The sequence below is a fragment of the Echinops telfairi genome, unplaced genomic scaffold (assembly GCF_000313985.2).
Source record: "Echinops telfairi isolate 266 unplaced genomic scaffold, ASM31398v2 ScPeMD7_7400;HRSCAF=8409, whole genome shotgun sequence".
Taxonomy (NCBI): domain Eukaryota; kingdom Metazoa; phylum Chordata; class Mammalia; order Afrosoricida; family Tenrecidae; genus Echinops; species Echinops telfairi.
Window position 1 is genome coordinate 19,932,862 of NW_022111300.1, and position 24,269 is coordinate 19,957,130.

At 37.0% G+C, this 24,269-nt stretch overlaps 1 protein-coding gene and 1 pseudogene across 1 annotated transcript in view; one reads left to right on the forward strand and one right to left on the reverse strand.

Annotated features, from left to right (window-relative positions):
• CCDC178 (coiled-coil domain containing 178) overlaps window positions 1-24,269 on the reverse strand; it is a 470,395-nt gene that overhangs the window by 440,886 nt on the left and 5,240 nt on the right. The window contains exon 2 of the mRNA XM_045296033.1: window positions 6,201-6,340. Within this exon, the coding sequence (XP_045151968.1) occupies window positions 6,201-6,340 (140 nt within the window). The remainder of the gene's footprint in view (window positions 1-6,200; window positions 6,341-24,269) is intronic.
• Window positions 9,397-9,475, forward strand: LOC115871738 (annotated as a pseudogene).

Here is a 24,269-nt window from a genome sequence, read left to right on the forward strand (position 1 = left end):
AAGGAAAATGAGCTGATTCCGGGAACCCAAGAGGAAAGCGAATTTTGGGAATAATGAGGGCAACAAATGTATAGATGTGCTTTACCAATTGATCTATATATTGTGATGAGTTGTATGAGCCTCAATAAATTGATTTTTTTTTAAACTGTTAAGACACACATCAAGCAGTTTGGAGAAAAGAAAATGAATAATTTAGTCAAATGTGAACATCCTAAAAATTTTCAAGAAAATAGGCTGCCTTCCCTTCTCCCCTTCCTTCCTCCCACCCAAATCCCATGAAAAATGCATTCTTCCCATCCTCAAATAAAGTCAGCTTCTTTTGTGGGGGTAAAAAGCATGAGTAGGGAGTGAACAAGTCCATCACCAGGAGCATTTTCTCGTGGGGGGAGGCATACAGATGTTTCTTGGCACCATGGGTGAAGCATTGGCCTGCTATCCAAAAGCATGGCTTTTCAAACCCACATGCAGGGGGGATAAAGATGTTTGTCTGCCCCATAAAGATTTTAATGTTGGAAACCCTGAAAACCATACATCTACTCAGTTCTATAGAGTTGATGTGAGTCAGGAAAGACCCAACAACAGTGGCTCTGTGAGTAGCAGGCACAGAGCAACACATCCTGCTCAATCACATGAAAATTATGACACAACATCTAAATCTTCATGAGGTTCACGGGTTATACCTGTTCCTAGAGAGCCCTCAGAGATCATATTACATTTAATAATTAGCACAAATTTCTCTGCAAACATCACAACTTGCGTGCACATGGAAAGAAGCTTTTATTAGAAGAATCAAATAGTGTGCTGAAAGAAGTCTCATAACCTACTGTCCCTTCTCAAAACCTCTCTGGGAAGAGATGTTGTCTCTTTCTTGCAAATTTCACTTTGTATCATAAATGGCGAGCTGAAAGGGGGCACAGCCTACTGCTGGGTTCCCCTGGCCAGGGAGGCCCACTTAGGTGGACTATAAATTACTTTGTGCGCCCCACCTGCACCACAATTAGGGAAACGAAGAAAATTTCCTCTCCCAGCTGTTTCACAAGCTCAAGCTAAGCCACTAGTTGTGGGGTTTTGTTTTGTTTTAATCCCTAATACATGGCAAACACTTGTTCTGTTATGTACAGACACACTATGGGTCAGAACCAACTTGAGGCACCTAACAACAAGAGTAATAACATCCTGCCTCTCTGGACTTCCTGCAGAGGGGAGGAGAGGTGGTTAGCTCAATTTCTATCTTTTCAATCTTGGTAACAAATACCAGGACTCAGTGTGGGGAGGTGGATTGTTTTAATATGAGGTCTAAAGATGCCAGCAAGGAGAGGCATGGAGAAAACCTTGGACAACTGCCTGTCCCAAGGACACTTTCCTTACAGTACAGGGGGGTTTAAATAATCCTAAATTTGGCCAAACACCTCTATCTCTGTTGCAGCCTGTTGGACCAGTCTGGCCTCATCGTGGCACCAGCCTTTTTCAACAAATGGAGGTATAAAAAGATTTGGAAAATTTTAATGGGTTATTAAATCAATTTCCTGCTTTCACTTCCTGCCCTATGGGTCACAGAATCTGCAACTCGAGAAAATAATTCCTCTGTGAAACTTGGCTGGGATTGCCATGGAATTTGGCAGAGACGCTAGCTCTTAGTCACCAAATTTACCCTGCATTGTCTGCTGCACAGTGATTCCCTGGGTTCTCCAGCATAGGTGGTAGCAGATTGCACCTGTTAAGTAGGTGATGAATGAATGCAGATTCAAATTGAAAGATGTTACATCTCTTGTCAATGAAGGCTGATGACTTTTATTCGGTAAAATGTCCTTTTAAGTGGTCAAATGACGTGAAGAAATATCTTTTTTCCCCACTTATTTCAAATATTCTGTAGTTATTAAAATGCACACAGAAAAATGAACAAATATTAATATTTCTCTGTTGAATACTTACCCACTTTAAATAATTCTTACATGTTTTACATACAACTAAAATTTGTCTTTAGCTAAATCATATTGATTTTTAATTTATGGGAAAAAACAATATATAGCTTTTCAGTAACATTCATGTATGTTTAGAAATAATAGGTTCTGTTAACTTTTGTTCATCCAAAAAAAATCTATCTCTTAAAGTTCTCTTTTCAGTAATTTTTGCTTAATTTGTATTTTTGATGAATGACTGTCCATGTAAGGATGTTTGATTAATACTAACAAAAGTTCATTTTTCCCAAGATTGTTGGACATTTTCTTTTGTTTTGTTTTGTTTTTTCACTGTGGAAAATTAGTAAGGAAAACTTTTTCTTTCTTTTTTCACCTTTAGAAAAAGAAATGGCAAGTTCCAAGTCTGTGGCTGAAATGTTAGACCGGAGGCTTCTCCTGTTTCACATAAGTGTAAGGAGTCAGTATTCATCACGGAGAAAGTATTCTGAGGCCAAGATGAAATTGCAAATGCTTAACCATATGAAACCCCGACTTAAGTAGTTGTCACACCAATGATGATTCTACTACTTTGACCAAAGGTTTCTGGGATACAGCCACAGTTTCTTCATTTGTTGAGGAATATAGTCTTCCCTCTGTTGACTCCTATTTGAGGTCTTCCTGGTGGGCATTTACTTATAAACACATAATCATTATAGCTTATTTTGTCCAAAAGTTTGTTTATACGGCATTGTTTATTTTGATATTTCATTATTTGTTTACACAGACATTATTTTGAATATGCTTACTACTGCCCAAACACCACTTAACCCTTTTTGTGATTGACAACTAAAAATCAGTTGTTTTAAAGGGGTACCCAAACCTCCGTCTGCCTATCAGAATCGTGACAAACTTTCGCTGCCATCAGTGAATGCTGCCTCATAGCAACCCTTTAGTACAGAGAACTGCCCATGTGACTTTCTGAGACTATACAAGGTGGTACACCCCCTCAAATAAACCCGAATTTTTTTCTTCAAAGATATGGTTTTAAATTTTTTTCAAAAAACAACCTTATCACCTTCAAAGTACTCTCCATTACACTTAATATATTTGTCAAATCTAAGATTCCATTCTAGGAAACATTTTTCAAACTCATCTGTTTGGATGACTGACAGCACTTCCCTCGTGTTTCTCCTCATCTCTGTCATCAAATCATTGTCCTTTCATGTCCCTCTTAATTCACAGAAACAAAAAGAGGTTGTACTGAGTGAGGTCAGGTGAGTAAGGTGTGCATTGACACATACTGTTACACAATCTTTTCAGAATCTTGACCTGGTAGGATGAACTCCAAATGCACTATGAGTCAACACTTTTGTCCATTTGGAAAGTTGATGGATATCCAGAATGAAGTTTCTCGTCAATTGACATGTCACCTTTTCTGAAAGGAGAAAACCACTGGTACCTTGAGTTTTTCCCATAGCGCTGTCCTTGTAAGTTGTGTTCAACATCACGACAGTGTCTGCAGCATTTTTCCCAAGCAGGAAAAAAAAATTCACAGCCTTACATTGTTCTCTTAAATCAGTCATCACAAAAATGTGGCTTGAGTGAAACTGCTTTTACTAAAAATTCACTGTGACCAGAGAGAACCTTCCCAGGCGATGCCACTGGGTGCACTAACTCAGAGCGAGTTTCTGGATGCTTGCCTAGTAAAAAATTGCATACTATGCAAACTCTACTCTGCCCTGTACAATTCTGGTGTTGGTGGGGGGGCGGTGCCCCCTCATAAATCTTTACAGGAATAAGAAGATGCATAATGCTAATGATTTCAAACTGCTGACTTTGTAGTTAGCATCCCAACATATAACTCACTAAACCACCAGGGCTGAGCCATACAGCAGATGCTAAACAGGCCTTGAAGTCAGATGAAACTGTATTCCAGCTCTGGGGCCTCCTAACAGTATTATAAAGTACAACTTATTTAACTTTTTTCATTCTCATTGGTAAAGTAGCATTGTTGTAAAGAAGAAATACATGAATATATTTTTGATAACTGCTTACAAAATAGTAAAGGTTATGTCAATATCAGTTCGCTTAGAGAGCAGATTATTCTTTTCAGTAAGAGTGAAGCTGATAAAGAAGATGTTATGGAATGAGAAATAATCAAAACAAGTCTTGGATTTATCAATATGATCCAATTAAAATAGTGGTTTCCAAGGGGTAGTGTGGACTAGTTACATTTAAGCACAGTGCTCAGCTCAAATGGTTAGAGTGGCTTTTTTTTTAATTTCTAGAATTTCACAGGATGATCACATAGATTAATTATGAAGATGTATGAAGAGACTTGAAAACTATATTGGTTAAAAAAAGGTCACGGTAGCAAGAAACATCTGATACGACTTTTCCTTGGGGAATCTTATCCCATCCACTCTACAACCCTTTCAGGCTTATTTTCACTTCCCCAAGTCAACCTTAAAACAGAACATAATTTGAATTTCTTAAGAATACCCCAACTGCTGTTTTCACATAATATAAATCAAAGGGTCAGAGTTCTTTGCAGAAAGGGTTAAAGAGATATAAACACTGCCTACTGAAGTGTATCAAACTAGATGGATCATGTATTGAGAAACAATAACTTCACACATGTATATTTTCATATAATACAGTTTTAAATAAAAGAGGTTTCTATTAACTTATAGCAACACTTCTTGTCTTATCCTCATAAGTGGTAAGCCATACAATATTTGGCCGTTGTGAGTTACTTCATCTGGCCTATTATACATAATATATAGTGGTTCATCAACTGCTAATCCCTCAAGTGGGATTGTAGAGAGAACTAGAAATTGGGCTTTGATAACAAGCAAAAGTATGTCTGAATCCCCATCCTGCCTTATGACCTTGAACAAGTTACTAAATTGCTTTAAATTATTCTTTCCCTCACCTACCAATTGGATATAATGGCCAGTGATTATACTCAATCGTGCTTATATACTCAACCATAATTGTTTGAGGTCTAAGTGTAACAACATAATAGATCCTGATACCTTACTTTCATTGGGTTTTAATAAATGATAGTGCTGTAATTCTTCATAAAAGTACCTATGAATCTATTTTTATCTAGCTTAGCAACATGCATAATTCTTACTTAAAATATATAATATGTCCAGAATGGCATATCAATAGATATTATCTTATCTCTATGTATTTAATATACTTCTCAAGGCTTTGTTCTGTGGCCTTAAAGCATTTTTGAAAAGATATTCTTATGTGAGGAAAATATAGAGATAATATAATAATAATATAAAATCAGTCCAGTGACCTTAGGGCATTTTTCTTGAAGGAATAATCTGATTTGGGGAAACATAGAGATAATATAATAAATATATAAAATTGTATTTATAATATGGAAATAACAGTATTTTAAAAACAAGCACACTCACTGCCATCAAGTCAATTCCAACTCATAAAAATAGCAATAGCTAATAAAAAGTGTGTGCCTGTCATATGCCTGCTATATGTTTAACATAATATCACTATCTCCATTTCCCATGTCAAGTCACAGAAAATGTAGCCATAAGCCTGTGATTTAAACAACTGCACTGCCATGCCTCTCCAGGAAGATGACACTCTAAACCAAGAATTGTGAGAGACTCCTCAGAACATTCTTGGAGCTATCTGTTGTGACAGTAGTAAAGGAAGAGAAGCAACACAGGGCTATGAGCATAAACTGTTCATGAATCTCACTTTAATAAAAGCTGTGAGAATTTATAATCATTCCTAAAGCATCATTTGAAAAAAGCCAGAAGTTAAGTGATTTCAAGATCAAATGTCCTTCAGAATAATGAAGACCAACTTTAACAGGTTAAGAAAACAAAGTTAGAATCCTTATATTGTCTTTCAATAGACCTATTAAGTATTTTTTCCGAAAAAATAACTCATTGAAAAGGGCATTCTGGCCTTTTCTACACCAATTTACCCATCTAATCATCTAATCAGTTTAGTGTCCCAAAAAGGATGTAAATACTATTTACTAGTCTAGTTGGCTTAGGGAAATTACTACTTAGAATGATTGCTTCTAGATAAAGAACAAACAGGTAGGGAAAAATCTATTTAATAAAGTTGTTTCATCATTCCTGAGTAAGAAGACGAAATCTGTGTCTAGGTTTGTAAATAAAGAAATGGGGCAAAGGAAAAGTACTCTACTTATCATTCAAAAGTTACAATAATCCCTTGAGTTCCTTAAAAAGCAGAGCTTTAGAGATTATCTAGAGCAAACAACAATGTTAACATTTTAAATAAGGCACTTGCCTTTCTCAAATACTTTTGAATTTTAGACTCCACATCTTCAATGTGTGAGATAATTTTGTTGACACATGGTCCTGGGATGTTTACTACACAACAGCTGTGACGTCGAGTTGGGTAGCCAAAATAAAGGGCTTTAGTCTTCTCTAAAAGTAAAGGAGACAGGGAAAGTTAGTTTTACATAGAGTAGCAACCATTGGTGTTCAAGATATTTAAGATATATATTTTTTCTTTATAGTAATAATATAATTAAAAAATCCTTTTACTTGTTTGCTTATATGTTAAATAAATAGATCCGTAATTTATAAAATGAACCCTTAAGACATTTAAGGGGTAGCTAGAGAAAGTGGTCACCAGATACAATAAGGGGAAGCTCTTAGCAGTTACCAGAGCTGTTCCACTAGAAGGTATATCATGCGCTTTCTGGCAGTGAGAAACTCAACTTGAAAACGAAATCTCTATAGACAAGTTTTGGGTTGCTTTTTTTTTTTAAGTGGGAGAACAGCAGCAGCGCCTGCTAACAGAGTCCCCTTTACAACTGACCGGTGACACAAGCTGCTTTGGTGAGCCTTGTTCCTCCCAAGCACAGCTGATTTTTCCCTTTTTTCCAGCACCTGGCGCAACCCATCTAGCCAAACCTCTTACCTCACGGGCCTCTGGGAGCCATGCGTGGATCAGAAACCAAGCGAGCAGGTTGGTGCAGACATTCACAAGACTCAAGATACACGTGCCATTTTTTCCCCTTCCTCTGACTTTCCTGCTTTGTTCTATAGTGCCCTACCACCCGCACATCAGACCTGCATACACACAATAATACTATCTAAGGAGCATGAATCTCCCTCCACGCACACGGCAGTTTTATTCACTTTATTTTCTTCAGATTTTGTATTTTTTGTGCTATCATAATGTATTTCAATTTTTCCTCTAGTTCTCTTTTCACTTCCTCTTCCAGTGTGTTTCACCCACCTGAAAATATTAATTTTCTCCAGGCAAAACAAGCAGACCTGTACATTTCTGTACATCCACTTAAGTGAGGACACTTTTTGGTCCCCGCCCGCTGAGCAGCTCTGAAGGAAAAAGATGAGACTTTCTACTCGCATAAAAACTTATAATCTCAGAAACCCACACAGGTAATTCTACCCTGCCTTATAGGGTCACCATTGATTGGAATCGACTCAGCAATAGTTAGTTTCACGGCACATGCCCACCACATTCATGCTCCCATAGCAACAGAACTCCAACACCCATACCCAAATCTGTTGTATATTTTGTCTCTTTTGGCTCTGCTTCTCTTCCCTGCATATCCATTCATTATCTCATTCTGCTTTCTCTTTTTCCTCATGAAATATATTTCCACGGACTATAGTAATTCTAATTAACCCTCTCAAAATATAGTTTTGAAAACAAATGTATTGGCTTATCCAGATAGTTGCCTATTATTACTATCCTTACTTTTATGCTCTCTATTCTTCCACCCCACTTTCCCCCATTTACCCATCTCAGTCTCCTTTTCTCCATTTTACTATTGCATGTTTTCTGACTCATATTAGATATTTCCTACATTACTAGTCATAGATGACTACCGCTAAACAATCCAGCAGCTCACACCACTAATAGATGTACCATAGAGGAAATAGCAGTCCATCACAGTAAACCCTAAAATCAAGGAAAACAAACACAAACAACTGAAAAATCACTCAAACACAATGAAGTATGTTGAAAGAAGAAGCCCTGGAACTATGAGAAACAGAACTCAGAAAATGATGCCGGTCCTTTCAAAAGATGTGGAAAACACTCATAAGAACAATGGAAGAAATTGAAAAACTAAAATCCTAAGACAAACTAACAAAACCTCAAAAGATAAAATATGAGATAAAGAATTCTTCAACATAGTCAAAGACCTAAGGAACAGAAGGGAAGAAAAGAAAAATAGAATCGGCGAGCCTGATTAAAACTGACAAGAAAAGACAAGGAAAAGAAGCAAAGAAAACTGAAGAAAGCCCTAGAATAATGTGGAACCCCTTCAAGAGAAGCAGCCTACATCTCTTCCGGATCCCAGAGCAAGAAGAAACAAACAAAACCTATACAGAAAATAGTACAAGAAGTCATGGAAGAAAATTTACCCAACATCATGGAAAAGGACAAAATAATTATTCAACAAGCTGAGAGCACTTCAAGTATGACAGACAGCATAATAAAAAAAATAAAAAAATAAATCAAAGCATTTCAGAGTCAAACTGTCCTATTCAAGGAAAAGGAGAGAGTCCTGAGGGCAGTCAAAGAAAAGAGAGCAGTCATAAAGGAAGGCTGATACGGGAAAAATGAACTCACCAGAAACTATTCAAGAAAGAAAACAATGGGATGGCATGTATAATGTTTTGAAATAAAAAATCCCTGCCAACCAAGCATCCTATACCCAGAAAAATTATCCCTCAATACAAGATAGAAATAAAGGTATGTTCAGACAAGGAAAAACTAAAGGAACTTGTAAAAATAGGAACGGCATAGCAAAAAATATCAACCAGATCCCTATGAACAAATAAATCAACAATAGCAGACAAATCTGAAAATATCACACAGCACTCCAACACCCCAAAACTAAGACAATGAAAGAAGCATTCAAAACAACATAAAAGTAAAGGGAAAACAAAGACACCAATAAAACAACCAATAAAGCCAAACACAAACGCAGGAAAATTATAAGAACAACCTGCAATGAATGTCAATGGATTAAGTGCACCAATAAAAAGACAACGAAGAGTAAACCAATCTTCATGCTGCCCACAAGAGACACACCTTAAAGTAAAAGACAAAAATTTTTATAAGGTTGAAGTTGTGTTCCCAATCTTTAATTTAAACATTTCTCATCAGAATCAATGCGCTAGAATGGAATCAAAATATTTTGAAGCACAGGTGGAAAAATGCTAGTCTCCTTGAAAGTGTGTTTGTGTGTGGCAAGAAAGCATGTACCTACTTACAAACCAAGCTGTAGAGATCAAGGACATAACTTAAGTGTTCATCTCAAGATTTCTAGATTGTTACATGGATTTGTGGTGGAACTAGTTACCACGTAGAACTTTCGGTATGTAATGACTATTTGCTATCGACTGATTAGACTGATTACGTGTTTCAAAGGATTGTGTTCTTAAATTTGATTGGGGGGTGTTGTGTTGGGTCTTTTTATTCTCTCAGATTATATTTAATTGCTTCTTGGCCTTTGGGCTAAGATCAAGTGTAGTATCAAATTATATTTAGTAGCTTAAATTTCTTTGCTACATTATTTCATTAAAGCATAAAAATTCCAGCTCTCTAATATTTTTTTTACTTGTTATACTAATTATTTACCAAACACCCTTTGCTAACTTTTATTTTATAAATGTGTCATATTAAACATCCTTAAAATTTGTTTGAATGAAACAACATTAACTTTGCTTTGCTGTACTAGAATATTTTTTTTAATACATCTTTTTCACTTCAGGACTCAGCACTTAACACTCACTCATATTCCCTTTCTTTCAATTCACTGAACAGAATGAATAACTAAGTAAAATAAATAAAAAATCAGAGGATGTTGAAAAATCTACCAAGCCAATGTCAACAATTAAAAGGCATGAGTGGCCTTATTAATGTCTGATATAATAGGTTTCATTGTGAACAACATAATGATAGATAATAATGGACATTATATAATGATTAAAGGAACCTTAAACCAGGAACATATAACCTTATAAACATATGCACATCCAAAGAAAACCCTTGAAATACATTAAAAAAGTTCTCCCAGAGTTGAAAACAAAAATAAACAGCTCAACAATAATAGTTGGAGACTTCACCACACAACTCCAAAGGAAAGACAGATAATTAGAGAAGAAATGCAATAAAGAAATAGAAAAACTGAACAACACAATGAACTAGACATATACAGAGCACTCCACGCATGACCAACACAGTGTACCTTCTTCTCCAACACACGCAATACATACTCTAAAATAGATCATTTGTTAAGCCACCAATCAAGCATCCACAAATTCAAAAACATTAAGATCCTACAATTCATTTTCTCAGAACACAATGATATAAAACTGGAAATCAACAATAGAAAGAACAGGAATGTAAGGACTAACACATGGCGATTGGACAACATACTACTCAATCTCATGAAGAGGTAACTGAAGAAATGAGTGCTACCAGATAAAATAAAGAAAGAAAACATTAAGTGAATATGATTGGGGAAATAAATGAAACCCTTTCAGAGAATATAATTCTAAGTAAAGAGAATCCAAGAACTCTACCAAAAAAACTGTTGGAAAAACTTGAAGGATTTGGTAAAGTAGCAGGATACAAGATTAACAAGCAGAAATTAATTGGATTTCTATACACCAATAAAGAGAACTCTGAAAAAGATGTCAAGAAAACAATGCCATTTACAATAGCTATAAGAAAGGTTAAATTCGTAGGCATAAACCTAACCAAAGAAACAAAAGACCAGTGCTAATAACACTATAAAACATTATTACAAGAAACCAAAAGAAACCTACACCTATAGAAGAGTATCTCATGTTAATGGATAGGAAGACTCAATATTATGGATATGTCAATACTACCTAATACAATCCATAAATACAGTGCAATTTTGATCCAAATCACAACTACATAATTTTAAAAAATGGAAAAACTAATTCCAACTTCATATGGAAAAGGAAGAGACCCAGAATGAACCAAGAACTTACCAGAAAGAACTAAGTAGAAGACCCCACACTATCTGAACTCAAAGCATACTACAAAGCCACAGTACCCAAAACAGCCTGGAACTGATACAATGACAGATACAGAGAGACCAATCAAACAGGAGAGAAAACCTAGAAATAAAAGCACATACCAACAGGCAACTGATTTTAGACAAAGGAACAGAAAACATTAAATGGGAAATGTCTGGGAGATGGCTTCCCTGGGGTGAACATAAGCTGGTTGTAGCACTTAATTATTAGGTGGTGGTATTAAGATATCATCCATGTAGTGTATGATCTCTCTCTGACTAAAATTTAGCTTATAAAAAACTGGCACATTGTAGTGTTTATTCACTACCCTGAGCTAAGGTTTCTATTTAAAATCTTTTAGTTGGGGCCCTATTATTTAACTCAGGGACCTTGAAAGTGAATTTATCATGATCAGGAGGATATAAGTAGATAGTGTAAAAACTATCTTTTAAATGCATGACTATTAAAAACCACCATTTTGGGATATTAGATGAAGAGAGGCCTGCTTGGAGTGTCCCAATGGCTTTATAATTAAATCTATGGGTAAACACCAGTATAAAGATTTCTTCTCAATTACAAATACAGAGGAATCCCAAGATCAGTTTCTTCGGTACAACCCTCTCTTAGCAGCTCTTGAACAAACTCGTGCAAAGCCTGCAACTTCTATTGAATGTGGAACACTCTCCACCCATCTAGGGTCATTGAACTTCCAACACAGTTTAATGAGTTCAGGCCTCCAGCAGTCCTGATTAAAATATGTGAATTTTCTAAATCCTAATAGTTATATTTAGGAGTGATCTAGATTGGAGGAGGAGCTCCTTGTTGGATTTTTTTCTGAGTCCTCCCCCATATATCCTATTTTCCTTATCATGTTTAAATCAGAGATAGCGAGCATAACTATAGGCTTAATTAAACCTGACTGCCTTCTAGGCCCTGTGTGCTATAGGATTTTATGACTCTGCTGTATTTTTTTCCTGGTTAACTTCTCCTATCCCCACCATTTTGGATACAGGCCATTTTGAAAAGAGTGACACCAGTCTTGGAGTCTAAAAATCCTGAAAATACCTTTCCTTCAATTACTAATTCCTCGTAGGGACACTCCTGCTTGACCATAACAGCATCCCAACATATTCCGTGACCTATGAGGTTAGATTCCTTGGAAACTCTTTCCCAAGTGGTGTTTGTTTTACTGATAGGAATATAAGAAACCAGATTCTCACTTCAAAATAATTTCCCTGATTCACTGGACCATCCAATGGGGTTGCATAATCATTTTACAAGGTAATTTCTCCTCCAGGAGACCTTCCTTTAGTCCCCATTCAGAGCACTATTTGTGGGGGACCAGCTTGCCCAGAACCAAATGGGTCTAAGGCAGAATTGTGTACTGAGGGGTTAATTAAAGGAACATCAGACAAGATATGCAAACAAGGTATGCAAGGGTTCGCCTCTTCCATGGCAACCAGAACCAGAATGAGGCAGTAATGTATTCTCTCATGAGCTTATATAATCTTGCCATGCATGCAAGCCATGGTAAGCACATACATAACAGGAAGGGGTTGTATTAGAGGCATACATGTGACAAGTAGGTCCATATGTAACACGATGGGTGGATTCAAGCATTGAGATGGCAGACTAACCATGGTTGTATCTGAGCTGGCTTGACCTTCAGCGCCACTGAGGTCTTCTCTGTGGGAACTCCCTATCAGAAGGGAGTAGGCTCTACTTAGGGTGGGACAGACAATAGGATCTGATTGCTATCCATGGCTGACAGCCTTCAGGCAAGTAACATTCAAGCAGTTGACCTTCAAGTATATATAGTAGCAACCATGTGCTTGCAAGCACCATGATTATGGGGGGCATCATAGGAAATAAACTTTTACTTAGGAAAATGTGACTGGAAGGCATTGCCTCCCAGACTCTTTAATGTATGAGTATAGAGAATTTTTCTGAATATAGTCTCTTCCAATTCTGTTTCTCACAGGGAAAGGGACACCTTCTTCAACAAATGGTCCTGGAAAATGGATGTTCATCTGCAGAAGAATGAAACAGAACCCATATCTTATACCAGGCACAAAAAACAACGGAAGATGTAATGTAAACCCTAGTGACATAAGGAGGGTCCTTGAGAAATCGGGACAAATTTGAAGACCCTATTACTGGGCATATACAGACTATCATATATAATTAAGGACGTGCAAACAGTGGGAGACAGAATAGATGATTGGGACCTATTAAAAAATTTTTAAACTTATGCATATAAAAGACCATCAAAATGAGAGCTTTTTGATTGGGGAAAAATATTTAGCAATGACTCAACAATGGATAAGAATAATTTCTAAAATTTATTGAATTCTGTAACACCTCAATAAAAAAGAGATAATCCAATTTAAAGGTAGACAAATAACTTGAAAATTCACAAGGGATGACAAATATATGAAGAAACTGTCACAATCACTGGCCATCTGGAAGATGTAAATCTAAATAAAGATATCATGTTATACACACAATGAAAGTCCAACCGAAAACCAAACACCAGAACAATTGCTGGGGGGAACTCTTCTACACTACTATATATGTACAACCATTCTCCCTAAAACAACTGAGAATAGAAATAGCATAAAACCAAGCACAACCTTTGCTGGGCATATGCCCTTCAAAAATAAGAGACAGCACTAATAGACGTATGCTTTTTCAATTTCATTGCAGCACAGTTCATAATAGCAAGAAGCTGGAAACAGCCCAAATGTTCATCAGAAGGATGGATAAGGAAACTCTGGTATATGCACACAGTGAAATACTAAGTATCCCTGAAAACCAGCAAAAAAAAAATGAAATAACTTATGACATGGATAGACCTGAAACCCATTATGCTCAGTGAAGTCAATAAATCACAGAGGGACAAATATTCTGCGTCTACTAATATGAGGATAAATATCAAGCAGAAGGCAGGCTTCTGCTCCAAGATCATGTAATCTTCTAATTCAGTCTCCCAGGCAAAGAGGTCTTATCCCTGTCTACTGCTCGTGATCCACCTATCAACCCATTTATAAGTACATATTTGTGTTAGTCTGGGTACATTAGAGAAACAAATCCACAGAAACTCATATGTATGAGAGCTTTCTGTAAAGGGTAAGTGCACATCAAGAAAACATCCCAACCCAGTGCTGCTCAAGCCCACCAGTCCAACGCATATGTCCAACACTAATCCACAAAGTCCTCCTCCATCTCATAAAACACACACTATGACACCAACTACAGGAGGAAAACCAAATCAGTGAGCATGTAAACATCTCAGTGCTGGCAGGGGCCTCCACATGGCTGCTTCAGCACCCAGGACTGCATCGAGGTAGGTCCATGCAGCTTCTCCTTGGGGATGTCTTGCAGGAAGTGAGCCTTGCCAGCTGAAGCAGCTTGATCTGACTATCAGAGAGCAAGAGACCCAAGAACTAGAAAGGCAAGGCTCACTGAGCCATCTATCTCTCTACCCTTCAATTAACCCTGCATGTATTTATTAGCCAGGTTGGCACAATAAACTTTAACTCAATATTAAAAACCACTATATTAAATAATCTCTTCGTCAGAAGAGACCTCACCTCACTCAGCTAGGGTCAGTTTCTCAAGATGGTACAGTGGGAGAAGTCCTGACAGTTGCTGTCATACAACATTGTGATAAGGTCACCCCAAATCAACAACAGACACACCTACAAGAGCGATAAGTGAATCTCACTGGAAATTCAAGACAAGATAGGGCGACAGGGGCATATATGTCTCAAAGAAAGCAATTACGCTACTGTTGGTTAAACTGGATGGAGCAATGTTCCAACAAGAAAAACTGATGAACAATACTGGTATTGTGTTTCTAATTAGACAACTTTGATCTAGTTTCTATACAGCCCTTAGTGACCCAAGCTGTGTGCTACAGACTACTGGGCCTTTAGATTCTGTCCTTTCAAGGCACAAACATACTCCATTGGCCCCATCATGGGGATTCAATGTGGAAATCCTACTAAGCAAACTAGACTTTACCTCAAACTCTCTCTAGCAGAATTAAGTAACTGATATACTCCCTTAGACGTAGAGCTGAACTGCCCCTGGTGTGAGAAGCAGCAGCAAATGACTGCTATCCCAAGGTTAAGCCATTGGAGGTTGTTGGACTTGAGGATTTTGCTTTGAGGGTGGCACAATGAATAATGGTAGAGGAGTAAAATATGTTATTTTAATTGACTAATTAATTGCTTACTCTATGTAGTAGTCTGGTAGATGTGGTTCTGCCTTTGGGAATAAGTGCTATTGGAAATTTTGCAATATACCATCCCCCATTGTTGATATAGTGTCGTGTCACTTAACATTTTATTCTGCACAAGTCAACGATTCATGTATTGAATTCTCAAGCCAATCTTACTTGCATAATTTCCTTTTCTCGGCAATGTATTAAATTCTATACAACTGGCCAAATTTATAACACTATCAACTGAATTACCCTATGCTCCAGGGGGATGACTTATAATGTTCTCTATCATAAAATTATAAAGATGCTTCTAAAGTGAACCAGAGGCATATATAAACCAGAGATATATGAAGAGATGTTGGTCTTGCACTTAATTTGAGCCCCTATCTAAGAATATTGAGTTCTTATGAAATGGCTCTATTCAGTACTTGCCCTCCTGAAGATACCATTGAAGATATGGGTGTTACAGCGAAGCTAGATGGGTTCTTGGATATGAGGAAGAATGGCTTCTGAAGTCTTAAATGTTTGTCTTAAAACAAGCAGCCATTTAAATGAGGCATCAACTAAGTCTACATGGAAGAACCACATCAGCCTGTGTTATATAAGGGTTGTAAATAATAAAATCTAAATGTGAAAATGGGAAATGGTATCAGAGACTTAAATTGTGAACACCCAGTTTGCAAAAGGCTAAGGCTGACAGTGGAAGCCCAAAATGTATTTGCTGATTCCCCAAGTAGCTTAAGCCCCAGTGAATTTCCTCTGAAGATAATCAGACAGAAAACATTGTGTAGTCAATTGTGGCAAGTGTAGTTAGGTCAAAATATAAAACCTTATCATCGGATCTCCCTTCTGGTCCCCTTTTTTAATTGTTTCAGTTTTGAAGATGTCTGTTTTCTTTTTGGTTGAGGTTTTTCTATGTTGGTTTTTGTTTGCTTGCTTCCTTCCTAGTTTCTTGTTTGTGTTTCCTATGATTTTATGTACCATATATCCTCGTGTATAAGCTGAGTTTTTCAGCACATTTTTTATGCAGTTTTTGTGGTAAAATTAGGTGCCTCAGCTGATATTCGGGTCAGCTTATACTCGAGTATATATGAAATCCAGGAGAAATAAATCTATGGATTAATAATTACCTTGGGGCACGGCAGGGTGGTTGGGTGGGGAGATGGGGAACTAGCAAAATGAGAATGAGAGAAAAATATTCTGATATTGATTGCAGTGATGACTGCACAACCCTTAATATGATTGAGTGATGACATTGTATGATATGAGAAGTACATGACAATCAATCTATTTGAAAATAAATCTAAAAGCTAAAAACCACATAATTAATTATGACATAATAATGTAGCAAATAAAACTTAGCTCCCAAAGCCTGTAGAAAACCTCATATCAATAGTTGAGTTGAAATACTACATAGAATCAATAACTCAACCATTTGAGAAATAAAGCAGAAAGGCAGAAAATACTCCACTTGCTTCCAAATAGTTTCTGAATAACTTTGGAATATATTTTAAATACTCTCTTCAAAAGCATTCCATATCTTCCAAGGTAAACATCTATTCACTCATGCATTCAAGAAGTTCTTCCTTAAATCTAGCATAAGATTCTCTCGTTTAAAAAAAATTAAAGCAGATCTCCTTCATCCTCATAATAACCTCATTTCTACCTTCCATTTCAGAAAATTGGAGCATCGTGTGAAGAGTGATTGATGTTCTCACTACAGCATTCACGCTGTACTCATCATAAAATCCACTCAGTCCGATGTGCCTCAGTGATTCTAATCCTGGCATGTCCTGAATAGACTGAAGGTTGCAGAAGTACAGCAAAGTTGTCCATGAAACTCCACCAAAGTGCTTACTTGCAATCCTTCTTACTATAAAGACTCAATTGGCCTGGAGTATAGTTGCAATCACTGATCTTAAATGGAAGCACAAAATAGGCTCAGTGCCTCAATGAGAACAGTGTGATGTCCTCACTGCAGTTGACCTTGAGGGACAGAGGAGGAATGCTGTTGCCTCCAGGCTGTGCCTTTTGTTTTCATGCTAACCCATAGCAATGGCAAATCCATCAGGTATCTTCACTTAAGCTGTTGTCTTTTAATATGGTTTTAAACGAAGCCTAGAACTACACAATAACAATGAAATCTCTATGACAATTTCATATCTTTTTCATTTCTGACAAAAGTATTTATTCAATTTTGTATGCTTATATATTTCTTCATATATATCCCATTTTTGAGATCTGGAAAGCTGTACCTAGCATGAGATCAAGTCTTTTTCCTTCAAATATGTATTTATTTTTATATTGCTATTAAAAGCATGCACAGTAAAACAAACACCAAATCAACCATCTCCACATGTAGAATTCAGGGACATTGATAACATTCTTTGAGCTGTGTCACCATTCCTAAATGACTTTTCTGAATTTTTCTTCCCTCATTGACATAACCTCACCGACCCACCAAGGTTTCTGTTTTATTTTTTAGAGTTGCTGTTGTTAATTTGATTCTACATAAAACAAAACAAAACTCACTGCCATGCAGTCAATGTTGACTCCAAGTGACCCCATAGTTCTACAGACTAAAACTGCCCCTGTGAGCTTCTAAGGCAGTAACCCTTTCTAGGAGTAGGAAGCCCAATCTTTTCCCCCAGAGTGGCTGATGGTTTTGAACTACCGACCTGGCAGCAGAACAACACATAACCACTATGCCAGAGAGGCCCTTCTTGATTCTATGTATAGTTCTTAAATAGCATAATACTCAAGGTAGATCTTCTTATTAGATCAGCCAAATTATGGTTTAGTTTAGTTATTTGCAGTTTAAGGTCTAAAGATTATCTGAATGCAATAGTTCCTGGGTTCATCCTGCCTCTAAGACTCCAGAAAGCCTAGCATCAACAAGAATTTGAAATTCTTAGGCATTACCCGCTCTTGATCAGTCACATTCTATGGCCTCTCCAATCGAAGTGTTCAGTGATGGTAGCCAACACTATCCCTTTCTTCTGGACTCATGGCAAAGCAGGCAGTTGTTCATGAAGACAATTAGCCATACATTTCCTGTTGTTAGATACCATGCAGTCAGCATATCCTCCTATTCAGGACTCTCCTGCTTTCTCTGTTGTCTCAGGGAAATGCAGAACAATATTTGTGCCTTGGAGAGCTCCTGGCATGTCTTTACGACCCCAGGCACTATTTAAGGAACTGCCAAGTAGAGCAGAAGCAGCACTAAGCACATTAGGCCAGTTCACTGGACCATCCCATGAAACCATGACCTTAAACCTTTAAATCAAGGAACCAAATCTCAGGAGGTGTTTGCTAGTACTACTCTCAACAGCTAATTTTGTTGTTTTGTTGTTGTTGTTTGGTCATTGTTGTAAATACATGTGTATCTATCACACAACTTTGTCAATTCTACTTTTACGGGAGCATAACATAGACCAAATTTACAATAATTTATTGCACAACCCTACCATTAATCAGCGTGATATTTTCTTCACTGTTAATTCTCTTTCCCACCTCCCCTCCTACTTCTGGTAACCACTAATAAACTGTCATCTCTATCTGAGGGGCTTCAAAAAGTTGGTGGAATTAAAGAAAATAAATAATAAATTAAAGATAATTGCATTTTTACTGAACTTTTTGAAGACTCCTCAAAAAAAGATTGTCCTTCCAGTCTTTATATGTTGTGAGCTTATAAAATATTTGTTCTTTTGTGATTGGTTTATCTCACTCACTCAATATAAGCAGTGTTCCGTTGTATACATATGTACCAAATTTTGTTTACTCATTCATCTGTTGATGAGTATTTAGTGATGGAATGACACCAATGTACAAGTCTCACTTTGAACATCTGCTTTCAAGTCATTACAAGTATATATGATGGAAATGCTCATTTTGTTCACGGCAGCTCTACAGTATGTTTTAAAGTTTAATACTATGCTCCCTTCTACTTATTCTTCTCTTTTAAAATTGTTTAGTTATTTGGGACCTGTCGCCATTCCATATAAAGTTATGCTGTTTTTGTTTATCTATTTCTTTACAAATGGCTATTAGAATTTTGATCAAGATTTCATTGAATTAAAAGAAAAGATTGCATTGAATCTATAGATGACTTTGGGTTGTATTGACATCTAATAATAATAAGATTTCTAAGACTTTGACATGGCAACTCTTTCCATTTACTTATTCATTTTGTTTGGTCTCTTTCAACAGTGTTTTATAGTTTCCATGCACTGGCTAGCTTTGCAGCCTACATATTATTTTCTCCCAGGTGCTAATAGAAATATCTAACTGCCTTAGATTTAGGGCGGATGCTTTGGGCTACTTTCTCTTTGGACAGCCAGGGCTCTGGTGCTTTTTCTGGGACCACTTCAATTCACAGCATCCAGTGGCCTGTAGGTCTGGGAGAGAGGCAGAGAACTGACTTTACTCCCCCAAAGAGACTCTTTGATTTGCAGATTCTTGCCTGTTGGCAATTCCTACTGCTTTCTTCTGTTTCCCAATGCAGAGTATCTCAAAGCTGAGCACCATTTCCTTGTTATACTGTGGGTGAAGGTCAGAACAATGATTTGTTTGCACTGCCAGCTCTACAGAATTCCCCAGGTTAATCATGTTTGATGCCACATTTTATTTAATCTTCACAACAATCTTACAAAATAGGATTCCTACACCCCTATTTCATAGATGAGGACTCCAAGTCTCAGAAGTTACTTAACGTGTCCAGGTACACAAAGCATGTAGGTAGGAGAGCTGAGATGAGTACACACTATACACTGTATCCTGAAGATTCATTTTACATCTGAAAGTATAGTAAAATGAAGCATAGGATAAAATATGTGCTAAGAGTATTTTGTTTTCATATACCACGTGCTTTCAAGTTTTGAGACTTCCCTTATAATACCAGAATTGATGTTCTGAAGATTTTTATTGTGCTTTTATCATATTCTGAACACATATATATGGATTGTTATGGCTACTCTTACTCTGTGTGTGCTAGATTACATCTTTCCTCTTTAGTTTATACACAGATATATATATGTAAATATATATATATTTATCTCTCTGATCATCACAGGACCAAAGAACAAGCTGGTAAAAATTACATATTGATCTTTTATCCAAAAATCTTGATAAGGACATATTGCCCTTACCTCTAAAAATATGAAAGGTTTTCATACACACTAACAACAAAGCAGTTGCCCTTATACTAAAAACATTTGTTTTACTTCATTAAGCCTGGGAAAAACAAGAATAGTAATGACTCATTTAACACTTATTCTTGTATGCAGCACACCCAACCTATTTTGTGAATACTAATTAAGTTCCATAGAACTCTTATGGATTAAAATGAACATTTTGAAAACGGCAAAGTAGGAAACGTGAAATACTGAAAAGTTAACATTTGCATTGAGAACTCATACAAGGCATGGAATCCCATAATCTGTCCAAGAGCCTACCGAAGGAGAAATCCATGTTTATCACACTTTTTTTTTCTAACTATTTGGACATCTTTGGCTAAAACTACAGACTCTCAATCTCAGATTTCTCATTTGATAAAGGAATTGGTAGGGTCCTATTTAAGATCTTTATTCACCTAAATTTGACCAAACAAATCAATGGTTTTAGACAAACCTGAATTGATGGAGCTTCACATTAAGCCTAGACGCAAATGGCTAAATGATCATTTCAAGAATTAAGGTCCAACAGGACTATCATCCTCTATAAACTTTTTCTCCCCAATACCAATTCCCTTGCCAGAATCCATGAGTAAAGGTAACATTCTCTTGTCATCTGGCCAGAGTAGAAGTTTGCTGAAAAATTGTGGCACGACATTCTCATTTGGAGAAAACTATCGGACTTTTTGTGTGAGTAAATGAAAGAGAAATGTTGTGTTTGCAAACAGTCTACTTTCCCAGATATGTCGCTTTTGTGCTTGCATAATTATGGGGCCTGTTCCCCAAAATTAACACGTTATTACCGCAATCCCTCCTTTTGTTCTGCTTTAGCAACGTGCTTCCTTTATTTCCATCACCTTAATTCTGCCCTTTGAACACAGCAATTTTAATATTTTTTAGCATTCCACAAAATTTCTAGATTGCATGGTTTGAAGTACACCATCTGCAAGTCACTTGTTAGAGGATAGTTACGGGGACTGAGGACACCAAGTGCGAGAACATGTTTTAGGTGTTTCTGTCCAATTTGATTCAATGGTAACTTCTCCACAACACCCCTCTCCAGTCTAATATATACACACAGAAAGCAGTGTATGATATTAATGATATCAATTCTTTGACCAAACTCTACTTGCAAATGATATTAGTGATATGGTTGGGTACTTTCTTTAGAATATACCTAGGTATAGAGGTCTATCCACTGACTGACCAGGTTTCTCAAATTTCTTTGTCATAGAAGAGGGAGCACTTCTAGGGTTGCATCCCTTTGCTGAAGGAAACATTTCAATGGATAATTTGTCGATTCCTGAAGTCTTGTTTTTCTACAGTGTCTTCAGTGCCACTTGGATTTCTGCCTTCAGTGGCCTTGATTCACGATCATGTGCTACCTCCTAACATGGTCAAACACTGAGCAATGTTTTGTGTGTATATTCCTATCCTTCCATCTTGTTTTGATACTTCCTTCATCATTTAACATTTTGCCCACAGAATATTATTCAGCCATATATAGATATAGATAGAGATATGGATACAAGCTACAAAATAGGTACATCTTGAGTACATTATACTAAGTGAAACTAACTAGACACAAAGGCCAATGTTGAATGATTAGACTTATATGGAACACCTAAAACTGCTAAATTCATGGAGATGGAAAATAGACAATAATTTTAGGGGAATCAGAAGGGAGAATAATAGTTTAATGTATACAAATTTCTGTTTGGGGTGAGAAAAAATTTTGAGAATAGGTAGTAGTCATTGTACAGAAATGTTTGCCTGGTCAATGCCACAGAATTGTACTCTTTAAACTGGTTAAAATGAAAAAAAAGAAAGAAAGAAAGATCAAATACAATTTGTAAAAAGTAATTAGACCTACAGAGCTTTCAAGGATCTACTGCTATTTTGGTGTTGCTGGTTGTTAAACTACTTAGCTCGCAACTGAAAGTCTGCAGTTCAAACATGACCAAGCCTGCCACCTGTGGAGAAGACAGCTCTGGTAGTTTGATTTAAGGCCTTGGAAATCCTATGAGGCAGCGCCACTCAGTACCATAGGGTTGGTCACTATGAATCGGAATCAAGTCAAAAACAATGACTTTGGTTTGGTTTGCGATGCAATTTTTCAAGGATAGGAATGATGAGAGCACAAATTTGGCACTCAATAAATATTTGGCAAGTAAAAACAATGATAAGAAAATAAATCTTTTGGGTTCCCCACCGCCATGCTACTTGACCTATGCCGTGATCAGGAAACTAGAAGTTGAGTCTTGAAGGCCAACAGCTGTTTCCAAATAATCTATTTCTAAAACTAAACTCATTTTCATTTTAATTAATGACTTTTTCATTCTAATTTCTCTCATCTTGTTATGAAAGTTAACAATAGTCAAATATCTTGAGCTTTTTTATTATTTTAACCCGTCTTAATGATTCTTAAGTAATAACTATTTATTCCAAATCTTTCATATCCTTTTATCCATAATAAGCTATAGTCTGATTACCTTAAGACTGGACTATGGTAATAGAATGATTTTCCATATTTATTCTCAGAGTCAAATAATCTTACAAAGCACACACAGACTCATTTTATCCAAGCAAAGATTTTGATCATGAAAATCCCTGCCCAAACATATATAATCACTGTCTTAGAATTTGAGTTCTAATTCTAGACTCAACCTCAATTTATTGTTTAGCTTAAATTAACCCATTATTTTCTTATATTTGAACCCCAACTATGTTACAGTAAATGTAATAATTCTTGGATATTTTGAGTTATCCCATCTTTGAAATTTAACAAATGCATTTCTGCTTACCTAAAATTCCTTCCTCACTCTTCTTACAAATGCATCTTTCATATTTCAGTGCAAATCTCTCCTCATCCATGAGCATTTCTCTCAAAGATTGCACTTGATACAGATGGATTTCTTCAAAGTACTGAAGAGATAACTTGCCCATGGCAGCCATATGACTTGTACTACATTCTCTCTTCTCAGCTGTCAGTTTTCGTACCCATTCATAACCATCCTTTCTCTAATGTATGGTGCTAATTGTTTTATTTGTACTGAAAGAATTCATGTTTTGTAAGGAAAATTTCTTAAATACCTCGGTGCCTTAATACAAGATTAATATCCCAGTATCTCAAATTGTTTCATAATTCAATCATTTCATAGTTTAAAAATCTATACAAAACTAACTATGGTTGATAAGCTCCAAGCCAGGAAGTTAATTTTTTTTTTTTAATTCAAGACTCTTATTGAACAGCATAGATTAAAAAAAAGAGTACTAAATTGTTCCAATTTTATGCAGTTGTTTTGAAAAACCCTGAGCAAAAATTTGCCAAATGGTAAGGTCCAAGTAGTATGGCAGGTGCCAGACCAAATCCAGGGGTACATAGGGTAGCCAACCCCAAAGGGAAGGGGGGGGTGTAAACGGAGAAAGGAAGAAAAAAAAGGGGATATGTGATGGGGGAATAGGGCACTGACCACCCAAGGGAAGGGGAAGGGTATTGTTTGTGTCTCCACAGGGAAAGAGGGACCAGATTTAAAGCCAGTGCCAGACGAATGCAGCTTGTTGGCAAGGAATGGGGAGCCAATGGAGAGGCCTGAGGGCTTGGCTCCCATGCCAGCCATGTGGACAACAGCCCCTCCCCCCAGAAGTAGCTACTTGAGAGGATGGCAGTGAAGCTGCAGTTAGGGGAGGGGGCATGTCAGAGCAAATGGGAGCACTTAGGGGGAGGAAGAGAGAGTGGAGCACATCCTGATCCACCAGGCCTGAAGGACGACATCTCCGCTCTGAACAGCCTGTGGACAGAGTGGACAATATGGCTGATCCCACCACGAGACACGCCATCTCCTCATGGCCCCGGGTTCTAAGGGGGACAATGCTGGAGACTCAGTGTTGGGACTGGCCCAGATTGACCCTAAGACAC